At 51.5% G+C, this 15434-nt stretch overlaps 4 protein-coding genes across 4 annotated transcripts; 2 read left to right on the top strand and 2 right to left on the bottom strand.

Moving 5' to 3' along the window:
- Window positions 1-196: 196 nt before the first annotated feature.
- On the bottom strand, window positions 197-1814 carry J4E90_005840 (uncharacterized protein; the record flags this gene model as incomplete). Its single annotated transcript, XM_051435391.1, has 4 exons — window positions 197-897; window positions 985-1132; window positions 1183-1589; window positions 1640-1814. 4 exons carry the CDS (start codon window positions 1812-1814, stop codon window positions 197-199), a joined length of 1431 nt encoding a protein of 476 aa, XP_051290249.1.
- Window positions 1815-6589: 4775 nt separating this feature from the next.
- Window positions 6590-7493, top strand: J4E90_005841 (uncharacterized protein; the record flags this gene model as incomplete). Its single annotated transcript, XM_051435392.1, has 2 exons — window positions 6590-6799; window positions 7212-7493. 2 exons carry the CDS (start codon window positions 6590-6592, stop codon window positions 7491-7493), a joined length of 492 nt encoding a protein of 163 aa, XP_051290250.1.
- Window positions 7494-8809: 1316 nt separating this feature from the next.
- Window positions 8810-13769, top strand: J4E90_005842 (uncharacterized protein; the record flags this gene model as incomplete). The annotated part of the gene is made up of 4 exons (XM_051435393.1): window positions 8810-9235; window positions 9452-9676; window positions 9750-12410; window positions 13524-13769. 4 exons carry the CDS (start codon window positions 8810-8812, stop codon window positions 13767-13769), a joined length of 3558 nt encoding a protein of 1185 aa, XP_051290251.1.
- Window positions 13770-14474: 705 nt separating this feature from the next.
- J4E90_005843 (uncharacterized protein) lies at window positions 14475-15356 on the bottom strand (the record flags this gene model as incomplete). The annotated part of the gene is made up of 3 exons (XM_051435394.1): window positions 14475-14839; window positions 14887-15031; window positions 15096-15356. 3 exons carry the CDS (start codon window positions 15354-15356, stop codon window positions 14475-14477), a joined length of 771 nt encoding a protein of 256 aa, XP_051290252.1.
- Window positions 15357-15434: the final 78 nt, after the last annotated feature.

Below are 15434 nucleotides of genomic sequence, written 5' to 3' on the forward strand. Positions count from 1 at the left end.
TCCTAGGTTCCGCAGCGGCCGAACCGATCTCGCGGGTGGACATGGTGCGATTATGTTGTGTCTTCCTTCCCGATTAAGCTTATCGTGAAGCATGTTAATGAAGACGTTGGGCGATACACCGTATATTCATAGGGAATGCATGAGTTGTATTGATAGAGTTTTGTACACGATCGCCGAACCAGATCGTTGAGATCGTTCAGCATGCATCGGCGACCTTCCAACCACCAGGCATGAGGTTAGTATACACCTTGAGAGGATCGTACTTGGTACGAATAGTCTTCAGCCTCCTCAAGTTGGCAGCGGGATAGCTCTGGAAAATCGGCTGGCCCTTCCCGGCGTCATTCATGTAGAGATAGTCAGCGCTATACGATCCCCCGCGCAGCAAGCTGTTTATGCTTGCTGTGATCTCATCAGCAGCAGCCTGCACTTTCGCGTCATCGCTCGCCGAAGACCAGGTGAAGTTCTCCACCATCCAAAAGAAGGGTGCTTTCGAGACGTCGATGCCTTGAGGGTTGCCTCCAGTCTTCGCGCTGTGCGAGAGGAATGCCTTCGTGATGGGCTGGAAGGTAATCGAGGCCTGGAGATTGGCAACGCTAGGCAACTTGGCGTTGACGCCGGAGACGAAAGTGTCGTGGATGAGCTGCACGGCCTTTCGGTCAACAACGGACGAAAGGGTGCGGAATTCCTGGCGCAATCCTAATGGCTGCAGGGCATCTGTAGCTATGATGTAGTCTGACAACGGCTGCAGTGCGTATGAATCAGCGACTGGGGTGAGCTTTGGCGCAGTGAAGTTTTCGAATACTTTCGGGTTGTCAGTGACGGAGTGGTAAAACTTCGCAGCCGCATAGACAGTCATGTTCCCCGCTGGGAAGGTAAGAATAGTCGGAATGATGGCAGCTTTTGGGTCAGACCCTCAATATTTCCCAAAGTTGTACACGCCGTCCAGGTAGCCGGGTGCTTGAGTTTGATCGAATTGACCGATACCGACGTGAACGTCGCTGCCCTCCACCGGTCGCAAGTCAAATCGTGTGACGATGCAGAACGAACTACCGCCGCCCCTCAATGCCCAGAAGAGATCTGAGTACTTGTTCGTTGCCGTCGCCTCGACAATTTGACCACTTGAAAGCACACACTACCCATTCTTAGTCATGTATAACTTTATACAGAAGATCGGCGACATACCTCATACTTCATAACATTGTCGGAAGCGAATCCGTACTCCGATGAGTAGAAAGAGATGCCGCCACCGAGTAACAAGCCGGGAACACCAACGTGGCCCACACGACCACCGACAGCTGCGAGCCCAGATGGTTTCAGATAGGCGTAAACGTCTCTCCACCTGTTTCCAGGTCCAACAGAGACGACAGACTTGTCTGAGGAAAGTGACAAGGTCGTCAGATTGGAAGAAGAGATTAATACGCCGGAGCCATCAATCCCGTTGTGACCAGGGATTGGCATATGCCCTCCACCTCGCATGGCAAATTTAGAACGCGTTAGGGTCATTGTGGTAACCGCATAGGCAATTTGCTCGGCATTCTGGGGAACGAAAACGCATGCAGGGCTGCTGTACACCGTGGCTGACCAGTATGCTGTGAATCGTTAGTGAGTATCGGCCCGAATTTCGAAAGCATTGTCATACGCTCTTGTGTCTCGTATGAGTAGCCCGAGGATCCAGGTGAGAAGGTACTGTCGGAGTATTTGGACTTCAACTTGGAGCAAGCGACCTTCTCTGCACCAGAGAGGCTCGTTGCCGGACTCGTTGCGATGGACGGCGCGGTAAACAACAAAGCTGCCACACCTGCTAAGAGTACCATACTGAATTCGATGAAAGAATGGCAAATGTTGAAGCCAGTGGACAGCAAAGGGCGAATGTTGTTGATTATCAAGGATTTCGGACGGATATAACCATCCGCCTGCGCGGCTGAAATATATCTGGATGCATGTTGATCCAACGCACCTAGATCCCTCAGGTACCGGGGCTATTACCCATTCAGGAAGACGGCAGGGCTGTCTGCATGTCCAATATGTGAACTATGCAGTGGATCGCAAGCGAAGCAGTCGTGCCACTCGTGTCTACGAGGTGAGTCGTTCGTCGTAGCTCGAATGTCAGAACCTGAAGCCGGGAGGATACCGCAGTCGAGAAGAGAAGACGCACGTGAGACCATAGATCGAACGCGATCGTGGGTTGAAGAGGCAAGGGATGCAAGGATGAGAATACGCGCTGTACGGCGCGGGCTGGCTAACTCAAAAACGCCCCTCATCCTCCGATGATCATTTAGCGCGAATGCCAAGGCTGACGACGTTTGTAGGCTCGATCCCGAGGTTGCTCTTACCTAGGTAACGACACATCAACGCTTCGCTCTTCGCATGCGAACATCCATCCTCTTGGTCTCGAATACTGACGCTCCATTATCACTGCACGCATCAATTCCATGACAATGTCAACGAGGCACAGCAGACGCGTCTTGAGCGGCCCAGCTTCGCCGCAACGCGTGACGTCACAGCCTTGAGCGGGCATATGTCTTTCGGATGATAGCCATCAACAAGAGAAGGAGGCTGGATTATGCAATAGACAAAAATTGAGGGAGGCCTCTTGGGAATCGTATTTGGCGTCGAATCAGCCTGGGACTGTTGCCTTGCGCATCCTGGGTTTGTACTACACGCACGCGCCACACAGCCACACCATTGGGCCATTCACTGACCAGAATGGCGCGTGGTCTTCCAATGCATGAAGCAGAAGAGCATATCAGATATGGCGTGGACATTTCAGTGTACTCAGCCTTGTTGTTTTGCAGGCAGCGACGCCCATGTCGCGGCGAAGTGATGAGGCGGTGGGCAATCGCTGCGCAGCCCTGGAGTGCTCAAGTGAAGGTGAAGTCTGTTTGCCTGTTTAAGACAACAACAACGCGCACAGTCGAATTTCACCTCTTTCAAGCGAGCATTTTTTCTTGCTTCGTACAGAGATTTCGTCTACCGTCTTTCGTCTTTCCCCCCACCTTGGACTACCGCTCTCGCTACCACGACACCACACTTTCTCCTCATCGTTTTGGTCGCGACTGTTGCTATTCCATCTTCGCTACTGGGTTAACAACCTGAATAATATTCTGCATTCTGGATAGACACACCGGATAGCTGAGCCCATTAGGTAAGTGGGGTCCGTCGCGCCTGCAGCGCAAGTGCTACTCGCACAGCAGATACCTGTACCCTTAAACATGCTCCTTTTCAGGCAAGGTTACACAAGCTGACTCATGTATCATACAGTGTACTCCCTGTGGTGTCTACACCATGACATCGGCAGCGGCTACGGCCTACGCCTATCACCATTTGGTACTTCCTCCGAAGCTTCCGCAGCAGGACGACCGCAACGCCGCGCACGACTTGACTCTTGTCGATATCGCCATTCAAGCCCTCGAGTCTCTAAAACCCTTTGTCAACAGCGAGCATGTCGGCTCAGTCGAAGTCGCCGTCGCAACGGTTTATATATAATTCGTATTTTAGTAATAGAGTATCTGTAGAGCTGTAGGTAGTTAGCGGTCGCGCAGTAAAGGTAAAGGCAAGTCTCGGCAATCTCGGGATGATATTACATGACAACGTGACAGTCTTTATACTTTTAACCTAGTACTTGCTCTCACATGCTTATATATACTGCAATTTGTTCTTCTTTTCTCTTACACTTCTTTATTCCACCCAACGCCCCCCAAGAACTGCGCGCTTGATATAGCACTATTGTCATAGTAAGCGCGCAGTCTTCGGGGGGACAAACTATACTTACCTCGCCTCACCATCGAAGCAATCTGAGATATGAAAGAATAGCGGCGTTGCTGTCAAGACTTGTTCGAGCAAATTCGACTTCGACCTTCATGAGCTATCGCTAATGAACAAGGCAACTGTGTACTCATGGCAGCTTTCAAGAAAGTTGACACACAGCACATTGAAGAGATCAGCTGTCGATGTCGACCTCGACATTGTTGGATCGACCTCAAGAACTATCGCTGTCATTACGACTCAAAGGGCTCCAGGCTTTCAGCCCCAGATTACCGAAAAGAGAGAAAGATATGGACGGACACCGCGATATTGCGCACACTGGTATGTTTACCGACTTTCTCATGGAAGTCATCACTCCGACAGATGTACGACGCAAAACAAAACACACTCGTGAAGAGGTTCTACGGAACGACCGCCTCGCAACGTGTCGACCATCCGCCACTACGGCTCTTGCTACGCTTGTCTCTGCAGCTGCGCTTCGCTCGCGAAGCAACCGACACTCTCGATTCGGACGTTTTGTAAAGAGCGCTTATGTTCCTCCTGCCAGCACGACTACTCGATCTAGTCAAACAACACTGGGATCGAATGAATAGCGAGACGATCCATAAAGTCTGAGGTCCTCAAGCACACGGAATACCTGAAGCCAGGCTGGGCGCGATATCTCCACGGCGAGATGATGAACGCTCACGTATCCATCAAGCAGCATTGCAAGGATCAAGTGGACAAATCTCGAGCGAGTGCCGAATTCAGGGTCATCGCCAGTTCCAAGCCTGGAACTGATCTCGACATGTCCTTGTCAGGCTTAGATGTCTTCGTATACGATATCAAGTCCCGGAAGCTGGAGGTTGCGCCTTCTACATTCTCGTCCACGCATGAGTATGCGTTCTCTCAAAGTACTGAGCTACCAACTATCCGGCAGCTGTCAAGTGCTCACGAAGTTGAATGCTTTCGTCTGGCTACTTATGAGAGTTGGATCGAGCACCATCTTACCCGCTGGACAAGTTGTCAGCTCCACGATGGGGATGCATGTAGCAGACTCGATGATCTCATAATCAGCCACATCGAGACCGATAGTGGTACTCATGCTCGCATTCCTCGTGAGTGGTCCATTATGTACATCACTGTCAGTGAGTTATGGGTTGCACACGATGAATTCTTCTGCAAAACCTATCCCTCGCTGGTCGAGTACGATCGTGGGGTACATCCAGTACAACTCCGATGTTTCGCCCTTCCTCTGGACAGCCGACTACAACGCCTACACGCAGCCGGATGCCATGCTCGATCATGGCCGCCGAACGGAGGGAGAGGAAGTCCTCTATTTTTTGGGAGTCTAGACATGCCTCATTCTTCGCTGTTAGGTACTATGATCAATGCCAGCCACCCCAGGCTGCACTATCGAAATTCGGGTTGATGCAACTGCCAACCGTGACGGAAAGTTTGAAGAGCCGATGAACGTCAGGCGTCAAGACATCGAATACATTTATCATTACGACGCTGTCAGATGTTGGCACTTGACGGTATCATAAGACTCTCATCAAGGGAACACAAAACAGAGGCATCCAATGAGGTGCGACGGATATGCGGCCCAGGACAGCGGAGACCACTCATGATTCAGCCTTACGCGCGGCCGCCCTTATCCAGATTGCTCGAAGCAAACGCAACTATCTCCGAGTTGATGATCCCTGAAGCACACAGCGAATGGTACGGCATATTAGCGTATTCCATCACCGCTCTTGTCGGCTACAAGGACGCAAATCTGCCACAGCCATCCTGCTCATATACGCTCGACAGCCACCATGGTATATCGCATCTACTCTCATCTCGGTATCCTGTTCAACGCATCATTCCGCTCTCGCGAGTCAAGAGCCACAATGTTGCCCACTGGAAGGTGATGGACGCCAGTCCTCACCTGATCGAAGACGACGTCTATCTAGACAACGCCCAACAACACGAGTAACACGGCGCAGCGCAAGGTTCTTTAATGAAACAGCCAGGCTCTACAAACAAGGTATTAAGTATTGAGTCCACAGCCTGCCGAAGCGATCAAGAGCACTGCAATGCTTCATGCATGGACCGCTCAGTTCGCCTGATGGCTTGCCAGCGGACAAAGACATCCGTAAGTCCCAAGCCTGATTTACCTTTCGTCTAGGACTTCAATTCTTAGCTGTGGCGTAATTTGGACGCATTCGCATGGGTTTTGTTGCTGGTTCATCAGCGCATATCACAGCGAACGCCTCCAGGATACGTTATGGCAGGGCACAAACCACGACCTTGTCAGCTCCTCCACACGCTATGATAGATCTCACTGACACCTCGGATAGGCCCGTTTGTCAGACTGTCCGGCTCACTTCTCGATCGACAAGTACAAGGCTCCGAGTGCGCTACCCCTCAGGAATAACACTGCTCGTTCGAACATCTTCGCTCAGCTGGCGAACCCATCGGTCGGCTGGACAAGAGTTGAGACGCAATGTGTAATTCTCCAGGCTGTACATCAGGCCGGTCCGCCAAGTCAGTGCATCGAGCGGTCAGGCCACTCTATCCCTACAGAAACCTGGTTCGGCCATGCTATGCTTGAGCAGCTTGAGAGTAGCCTGTGCCGCATCTGGGAGAACAGAGGGACATATCTTCACCGATCACCTGCTTGGATCTCGCTTCAGAATTACGGTACGTTCACCGTTCACCTTCACTTTTCGCGCCGCTAACATGAACGAATTTTCAGGTCCAAGCGCATTGCCAAAGTAACAACAACGAATCTTCAAAGGTTACTGCTACAACAACAACAACAACCACACACTATCTACAGACAACTACCTCAACCGCGAACATGTCGTCATTCACCGATGCTCGCTTCCAGTCCCCAGAGCCTGCAGCACCTCCGGGCTACGAGATCAACGCAAGGCACGTAGCCGACAAGAACTGGCGAAGGGACCATCGCCGCCAGTACCGCTTCGTCTACCACCAGCTCGAAAAGAAAGGCGACTTATGTCAGATTTGCATCACGTCCGGCCACCAAGCCATCAATTGCAAGCTCTTCGTAAGTCATCACTTGTTTTCCTTGCACTTTCGAGATGTCTCCAGGCAACTCTGGGAAGACACTCAGCAGCAGGCAGTTACATTGGCTGTCCACACCTTTCGGATACCTGCCGGTGCACTTCAAACCTCCTCACTGGAAGGTTGTTTGTCAATGTCCTTCCGCTTGCTCGGCTCTCCTCCGAATTAATGCGTCACAGGATGCATGCACCGCTCTTCCGCAAATCAGCTTTGGAAGTTGTGCCAACAAACGAAGTTGGACTAAGGTTCTCAGCGAAGATGCGATACCAAGGATACAATCTCCACTTCGGAATGAGCGGCGACAACATGCTTCTATCTGCCTTCGGGCATGGCAAGAGGCTCGACTTGCTCCATTCACGTCTCTTTCAAGACTCATTTACTAACACTTCATCTAGTTGGCTACCGCGGCCGATGCGAACAAGTGGATGGAGTCCGAGGCCGACCGCGAGAAGACCGAGTCCGAACGTCTTGCGACCGAGTTGCATGTGGTGCACAAGTACCGTCGTCGAGAATTGTTGGGCCTCATCTGCCTACTTGTGGCTGGCATGCTACTTCTGATACTCACGATCAAGACGACCAAGCTCCTTGTCGTCGCCTCGATGATTTCTCTCCTCGTCTTCGGCATGCTGCTCGTCTTCAACAAGATCGTGGTCGACTTCGCCAAGCGCCGTAAGTGATTGCAATATTGAAACATGTTCTTAGTTGCTGACTACATAGGCTATCTTTGAGTTTGTTATGGCGCGCATGCGTGTGCGGTAGTATCAAGGGTCTATGAAAGGTGGTAGTTATGACAGCTTCTGTGTAAAGTAGTCAATGCAAGACATTCAATCAGTTCCTTTCTCTCAAGATTCTTTGAAACCGCCATGGCATCCAGCCTACAATACCTTAGTCAAATCCACGGAAAGCTCCGCAGCTCGCATACACGCCTACCGCAATCACAGAACTCCAAGTCAGATACTCGCTGATGTAAGTTTGTAGAGCCACCTCGTTGCATCCTATCTACATGCGCTGATGTCCAACAGTCTACCCCTCCCTTCAACTAGATGCTTCGGACCCGAGCCAGCAAACTCTACCCCCGACTTGGTAGCCGCCAGACGAGTCGACTCTCTGGCACCGGAAGACACATATCCACTACGACGTACAACATATAGCGAGAGCGTGCCTAGATACTATCTCCGCCCTTCCCTTAGGATGTCGGCTACAAATTGGAACGCAGCTGTCGCGTCGCTGGCGCAATATGCTTCCTTGCGGACCCTGGTATCGAGCCCATCGCACCAGGTTGGAAGGATGCAAATATCCTACCCTGACAAGCACAACGACTTCGAGATGGCCACAAACACACAACAGAAGTTGATGCCTTCTCCCTACGCCTGTTTGGATGCGCGGTCTTCGCATCGAAGAGCTGCGCTCCAGGTTGCTGGCTTCGGTGCGGAAGACTTCACCTTTGCAAAAGACGTGCATCACGGCGCGCGAGACATCCAACGAACATCCAAGAGAGGCCTCGGAGTTCGTGACACAGCCGAGGCGGCCTCGCGCAATCGGTTGACTCTTCATGTTCTTGTGTCTGACCCCAAGTGAGGATCGTTTTAGAGTGGGTCTTGTCGTCGTCGTGGGTAGTGACTTCCTTCTCAGCATGCCGGAATCGTCTTAGCGCGCCCGCAGCGCTCTTTCCAACTCTCACCAGACGAAGAGATTTCTTCTCCACGACCTACTGCCGCCTCAAAATCGACTGTACGACACTCAATCGACTAATAATCGCCCAATTATCGACTCAAAATCGCCTACTACGACTTCGCATTCACATCAGCCACATCGACTCACCAACGCCAAACTTCACTTCACTTTCAGCAACCTCAGCAACCTCAGCAACCTCATCTCGCCCTGTAAGCATCGCATTTCTTCGCCATAATCGCATTTCATCGACAGCACCGACAGCACCGACAGCACCGACAACATCGACAGCATCGCCAACATCGCCTCGCATTTCTCCAGCATGTCGACTTCCGCTATCCAGACTGACCAGCAAAAGCGCCAATATATCTTAAACTACCTCGAGACTCAGCTACGCGACTTTAACTTTGCAAACAACGACGACTGGCAAAGCATCTTTTTCGATCAAACCCTATCGCGCCATAACCTAGTAGATCAGTCAATAAGTATTAAAGGAAGCATCGAGTTTCGTGTCAAGAATATCAGAAAGAGACGGAACAGTTCAGCCAGTTCTGAAGATGCTAAGCGTACCAAGGTTTCTCATATTAGGGAAGGTAGTAGCAGCGGTGGTGACGTTACCCCTGCTTCCGGTGATAGTCATAGTTGTCACGCAGCTCAGGCTACTACTATAAGCAACGGTGCTACTGCTACTACTACTTTTTCTAATATGGGAAACAGTGATACGCTGAGCAGTACTTCTTTTCCTTTTGTGAGTACCTGCACGTCGTTACCAAATGATCAATCAACTAGTATTGTATACAGTCCATCGAGATTTGGTCAGTCTGTTTCTCCTTTAGCTAAGTTCCAACATCTTGTTTCTCAGTCATCTCTGTTAATGCACAAGAAGCGGGTGTCATTGGGTAGTGGTAGAGACATAGAGAACAGGACGAAAGTGTATACTATAGATACCGCTGAATCTTTGGAGGAAGCTGATTGGGAGGACGTTGACGAGACGGAAGAGCAGGACAATGAGGAGGATTGGGAGGATGTTGATGACGCGGAAGAGGATGTCAACGAGGAAGACTGGGAGGATGTCGATAATGAGACGGAAGAGACGGGCAGTGAAGGACATCGGCAGCACGATGATGGAGTGGTGAATACCGGAGAGGCTGGGGAGGGCAATCCTCTTATCGGTGACTCACATCCAGAGGTATGTTCACCATGTTTGACTTCACGACTGTTCCGAATTTCGTTCTTTCCGGCCTGCCTGCTGACAAAAACAGGACTCTGAGCCCGAGATGGATGAGGCTACCAAGAAATACCGCCAGAAGACTATCGACAAGCTTCAAGCTGATCTTGCACAATATGAGCTGGACAGGGAAGAGAACGACCAGATGGCTGATCATATGTACGCTCTTCTGCCTAAGGTTATTCAGCAGTACAATGAGCACAGCTATAAACACCATCAAGTGTTCCTGTCGAGGGATGGCGAAACCGACAACAGCCACCTCCCGCTGGATCTTTACTGGAACCACATCAAGGTACTAGCTCAACCGGGCGGCTGGATCAGCGACTCGATCGTTGATGTTTTGTTGTCGACAACACCATCTCCATCCGGCAACATGGACTTTATTTCGCCCGGGAACAAGTTCTATCATCAGTTTCTAGGTGAGGCGGGCTCCAAGAAGATGCTGAAGAAGGCTCTGAAGTCAAAGTCGTTGCCGCCATCTGGGCCGAATCTGAAAAAGAACACCGACACCATGGTCGGGATCTGGAACCCTACAAACATGCATTGGGTCATGTTTGTCGCTAGCGCAGCAGGCGAGGAGCGATCAATAACCCTGTACGATTCCTGCTCGCAACACATTCCTACATGGGACAAGGCGAAAATGCTTCCGCTCGTCATGGAACTTATGGGCCGCTTCCATCCTGAATTCAAGGGCGCGTGGCCGAGGGCCATTCAGGAAGGAAAGACGATTCGACAAAAGGCAGATGATTGTGGTCCCTTCTCCGTCTACGGCGCCCGTTGCATCCTGGCAGGGAAGAAGATCGAGGTGCACAAGAAGAGCAAGATTTTCGGCCGGCATCTTCGTACGAAGTATGTGGGCGAAATCCGAGCTTTGGTTGAGAACGCTCCCTTCGACCAGTACGATCCATTCGCCGATGCCATCTGGGATGCTAACCGCGATGATGCTGGCGACGAGTCGAGCGAGGACGACAGTTCCAGCAGCGACGATACGGACGTAGACGTCCCTGGAGAGGACCGCGGCGATGGTGCGACTTCTGATGCCGGTCCCGATGCCGGTTCCAGCGACTCCGACTCCGACTCCGACTCCGACTCCGACTCTGATGGGAAGCCTGAAGTCAAAGGTACCGCAGCTAGGCACAGGGCGTTCCAAAAGAACGACCAAGACGATGTAGCTCTACAGGCTCTGTTGAAGAAGGCCACGTACAGAGCACGAGTGATTAGCATTCTGGGATCAATCGAATTGTCGTGGCCTGAGCTTGCGGAAATCCATCGAGTTCGATCTCAGACTATTGAGCGATACTTCAATGCCTCTACAAAAGCAGTTCGCATGCACGACAAGACTCTTCTCAAACAAGGCATATACAACATAAGGAATGCGAGTCTTCTACTCACGGAAAGAAATGAGGCAGATATCAGATACTACAGTCGGAACCCTCGGAACACAAGCTACACTCCTGATGCTCACACTGTGGGAATTTTCGCCACCCCTCAGCATGTCAAAGTTGATGCAGACGACATTGATCATGGCTACGATCTCGTTGTGATCTTCACAAGACAGAGTGGAGCATCCATGCGCACGATTGAGCAGGGTCTTGACAAGCACACCATGCGAGCGAACGAGATATACGACGCCTGGCACTCGATCTTCAATCGGTTCAACGATGAGCATGAACCGGTGGATCATAAGGACCAGCTTTCTGATGAAGGAAACTTCCGCATGCATGTCAATCTCCAGATTGGCTCTAGCAATGCACCTCTTCTAGGAGGCGATTCTCACCCACGCCGTTCCGAAGTAAAGCGTATGAGGAAGATAATCCGCGCCGTTGTTAAACTACGCGACAACCCTAAGGTTTTGCTCCTACAAGCGGGCTTAGATGCGTCAACCACGGACACGGATTCATTCCGCACGCTCATCAACCATGCTAATTTTAAGAATATTCGATTCTTCCTCACGATGGTGGTTCCCAATTTCATATCGATTCGCTACCCGCAGGTGTTCTCTTGGAGATGCGAACTTACAGCCTGGGGACACTGGGACGTGCAAAAACTAGCCGACGTGAAGGAAGACGGTGCCTCAACGCAGCTCGCGCAGGAGCCGAGCTACGCACGCCTCATTCTGTGGCTGGATCGGATATATCGCGAGAAGCAACTGACACAGAACAACAACATGCGGAACACGCCATTCTCCCACGCCATGCACATGACGACCTGTGTAAAACGGAACAAATTCAAGATCGACTTCGCGGACGAGAAAGCATGTGAACAATGTGATGCGTCAGATACACCAGAGTATTGGGTCAGGGGTACTACAAGCCCTAGTGCCGTTCGCTGCAGCCGAGAAGATTGCCTTCACGCGAATAGCGGTTCCAGCGATGACGAGGACGGAGATACCATTGCTGTAGCCCAACCCCCGGCCACCACGAATAGCGGTTCCACCAATGACAAAGACGAGGATACTTTCCGCGGATCATCGAGTCCACTTTCCTCGGTTCCCGGCGATCTAAGGACCCCATCGGAGGGATCCCTATGTGGCTTTGTCCCCAAGGACAACCACTATGAAGATTCCGTCAATGAGTTTAGCTCACCTAACTCAAGCTCCGAGGACGACGATGATGGCCCTCCGCTCACTAGGACGGAAACGCGTCGACGTCAGCCGTTAAGAGGCTCTGCTAAACCTGGACCGCGTCTTTGTCAAGTATGTAAATGTACTGAGGCAAGCGGTTGGATCAGTACAATCAACAGCAAGTACTTTCCTGACTTCTCGGGTGGCCATGTCTGCCAGGCCTGTTACCAGAGAAAAAAAAGGAGGTCCACGAATGTTATCGATGAAACTCACACTGGACAACGCACATGCCACCGCTGTAGTTGCACAACAACACAGATTTGGTACAGAACGATCTCTGATCCTCACCAGGTCGTTGAAATCGTGATCGGGCGCTGGTTCTGCCATTCATGCTATAGCAAAGCCGCACATAAGACACGCTATACGGGGCGTGCGAGAGAGGAAAAGCCTACTAACTGTGATCTGTGTAAGAAAGAACTTAGTCAACTTCCCAGTCGCAACGCTCGAACCCTTCGTTTCAGGCAGATTTCCGGGAATTTCTGTCGGGCCTGCCGTGAGCGTGATGATGCATACCACAATGCTGCTCTTATTGCTAGCGAGGAGCAGGAGTTGCGAAATGCGAAGAAGGAAAAGAAAGAGAAGAAGGCAGGCAAGGCAAAGAAAGGGAAGAAATTCGAAAAGGAGAAGGAGGAAGAGAACACTGACTGAGTATCCCCGACGACCAACTTCATCGTCTTCACGGTCCTTGAGGTTAGTATCTTGGAGCCTATTCCATTCGACACGCACACTGACACTTCATAGAAAAAGAACCTGATGTGCAAAGGTGGTACGTATATTCATGAATATGCGCTTATCACTTAGCCACACTAACGCGTCAAAGGCGGAGGGCGGCAACCTTCGAGGTGACTTGTCAACGCGACGATCAACGGAAGAGAGAAATTTGGCATGACGGAGGATACCGGCGGTCACCAGGCGGCAGATCGGGCCACGTTTCTGACGGTTCCTGTGACGGGCTTCAAGTCAAGAGCAGGACCGAGGGGACGTAGATGACTGTCAGACGGCCCGTTAGTAGACTTCGTGCAAGAGATGGACGAGCAACGAAATCGGACTCTGCGCCTCCCATCGGTGTTGCTCGGATACTGGCTTTACAGCTTGCTAGAGCAGAGACGTAACTTGTAGATTACATGAAGGAATTCAAGGCCTCTAGTTGTTTGGCTTGCTTTGTGTCTTCGATCCATCTCCGAGTACGCTGAACTGTGCGATCATCTTGGTCTTCTCACGGGTACCGCAAAGGACAGCCAGCAAGTCTATGCTGACGGCTTTATTGACCCACCATCCGGCATCTGGGGGCTGGAGAAGTCTCCTGTGCCCTTCCTGCGAGCGCTACTCATGAAGATCCGGCGGGAAGGAGAAGGCGTCGAGAAGACCCATCTGGGTAGGATGCTAAGCGGAGTTCGGCTGGAGGAGAGCGACTTTGTGGTGGAAGAGTAGTTGGCTATTTTGACGGTTGGTGACAATCTAGAGACGAAAATTGGATGAGAGAAAAGAGAGAAAGGATGTTACACGAAGAGGCGGTAATGACATCGGCACAGCTCTACACCACGGTTAGAAGCACTGTCGGTGTGTCAGCAAGTAGTAGATACAATGCACCTTTGTGGTATAATTTCTTTGGCATAATGGCGTGATACTTCCGCGTTTTTCGAGGTGTCGCGCGGCGCGTAACGCGTGTCGCCTCGGTACTGTCATCGCCCCATTGAGACTAGCGCGCCCACGTCATCAGCACCAGCCCTGGAGGAGGTTAGGAGTCCCTGTCATTTGCTGCATATACGCCATTAAATCATAACATGTAAACAAGTCTCGTTGTTATGTATGCGTCTACCTCAATGATGCTGCTAACTACATCTTTGTAGAGTGCGACACGAATTACACCCACGACTACAGTCGCGCGATTCGCGACTTCCGGACTCAACACCACACCCATACAATCAGGCATCACTTGTCATCAAGATGTTCGTAGAGCAACCTTCTCGATTCGCGCAACTCTATGTGGCCAATATATACAAGAAAGAAGTCAATGTATGTACAATGCTTCCAGAGCGAGCACAACAGATGCACTGCATCCCCACCATCCAATGAAATCCACCGATGCCCGCCGATTCGTCCTCGACATGTTGTTCAAGTCTTGCTCTAGGCAACCTAGCAAGAAGAGAGAGGCTCCTTGTAGATGCAGGCGTCGGAGGGGCCCTTGGAAACGCTCTCTGGCTCGCTGCCAGAAGCAACACCCTTGAACTCCTCGCAAATGACCTTGACGGAGCTGGCGCAGTTGGTAGCGTCGATCGTGGCGGAGTCTCCGAAGTTAGGGTTGATGCCAGCAAGGAGCTTGCCGTTGGAGGCCTTGACGTTCTTCATGATAACATGGCGCTCGGCGGATTGCTTGCAGTTACCGCAGGAGCGGTATAGCTTGCCGAAGGTGTCAACGGTGAAGCCGTCGATAGTGACAGTTCCAGCGCCGTTCTGCTGGATGACCTTATCTTCGGCGCCGGTAGCTCCTCCACCGATCACTAGAAGACGTTAGCTCAGTCTGAAAGTATGTGCAAACACCTCTTACCAGTTGCGTCACCATCTTTCTTGAGAGAAAGCGCGTCCTCGCAGACAGCAGCCCACCAAACGTTCTCGATGGTGCAGCTGCCCTCGCAGTGGACACCCTCGACCTGGTCCTCTCCGATAATCGCGTTCTTCAAAGTAGCGCCATCCTGCAGAGGTAGAGGTACGAAGTCAGTATATGTCTCACATGTACTTCCTACAGCCGTGACATACCTTTAGAATAAAGACCGCGTCAGAATCTCCGCCTTCGGCTTGGCCAGTGCAAGACACGCCACGACCGTAGGTCTTGAGACCACCGTCAAAGGTGCCAGTGATCTCCATGGGCTCCTTGAGCGTCTGGGAGCCCTTGGAGGCCGGGATAGGCAAGCTCGCCCGCTTGTTCAGGTTGAAGAAGTTCATGGGAGAAGGCTTGCTGGGACCGGCGGAGACGGCGACGGCGAAAGCCACGATGGCAGCAGCGACGGAGGCCTTCATGTTGATAGTTGGAAAGGTTGGGGTTGGAAAAGCTGGAGAGCTGAGAAGTTGTTGGAATGAAGAGAAGGACGTTGGGTT

Source organism: Alternaria incomplexa (assembly GCF_024043165.1).
Source record: "Alternaria incomplexa strain BMP 0042 chromosome Unknown scaffold_8, whole genome shotgun sequence".
Taxonomy (NCBI): Eukaryota; Fungi; Ascomycota; class Dothideomycetes; order Pleosporales; family Pleosporaceae; genus Alternaria; species Alternaria incomplexa.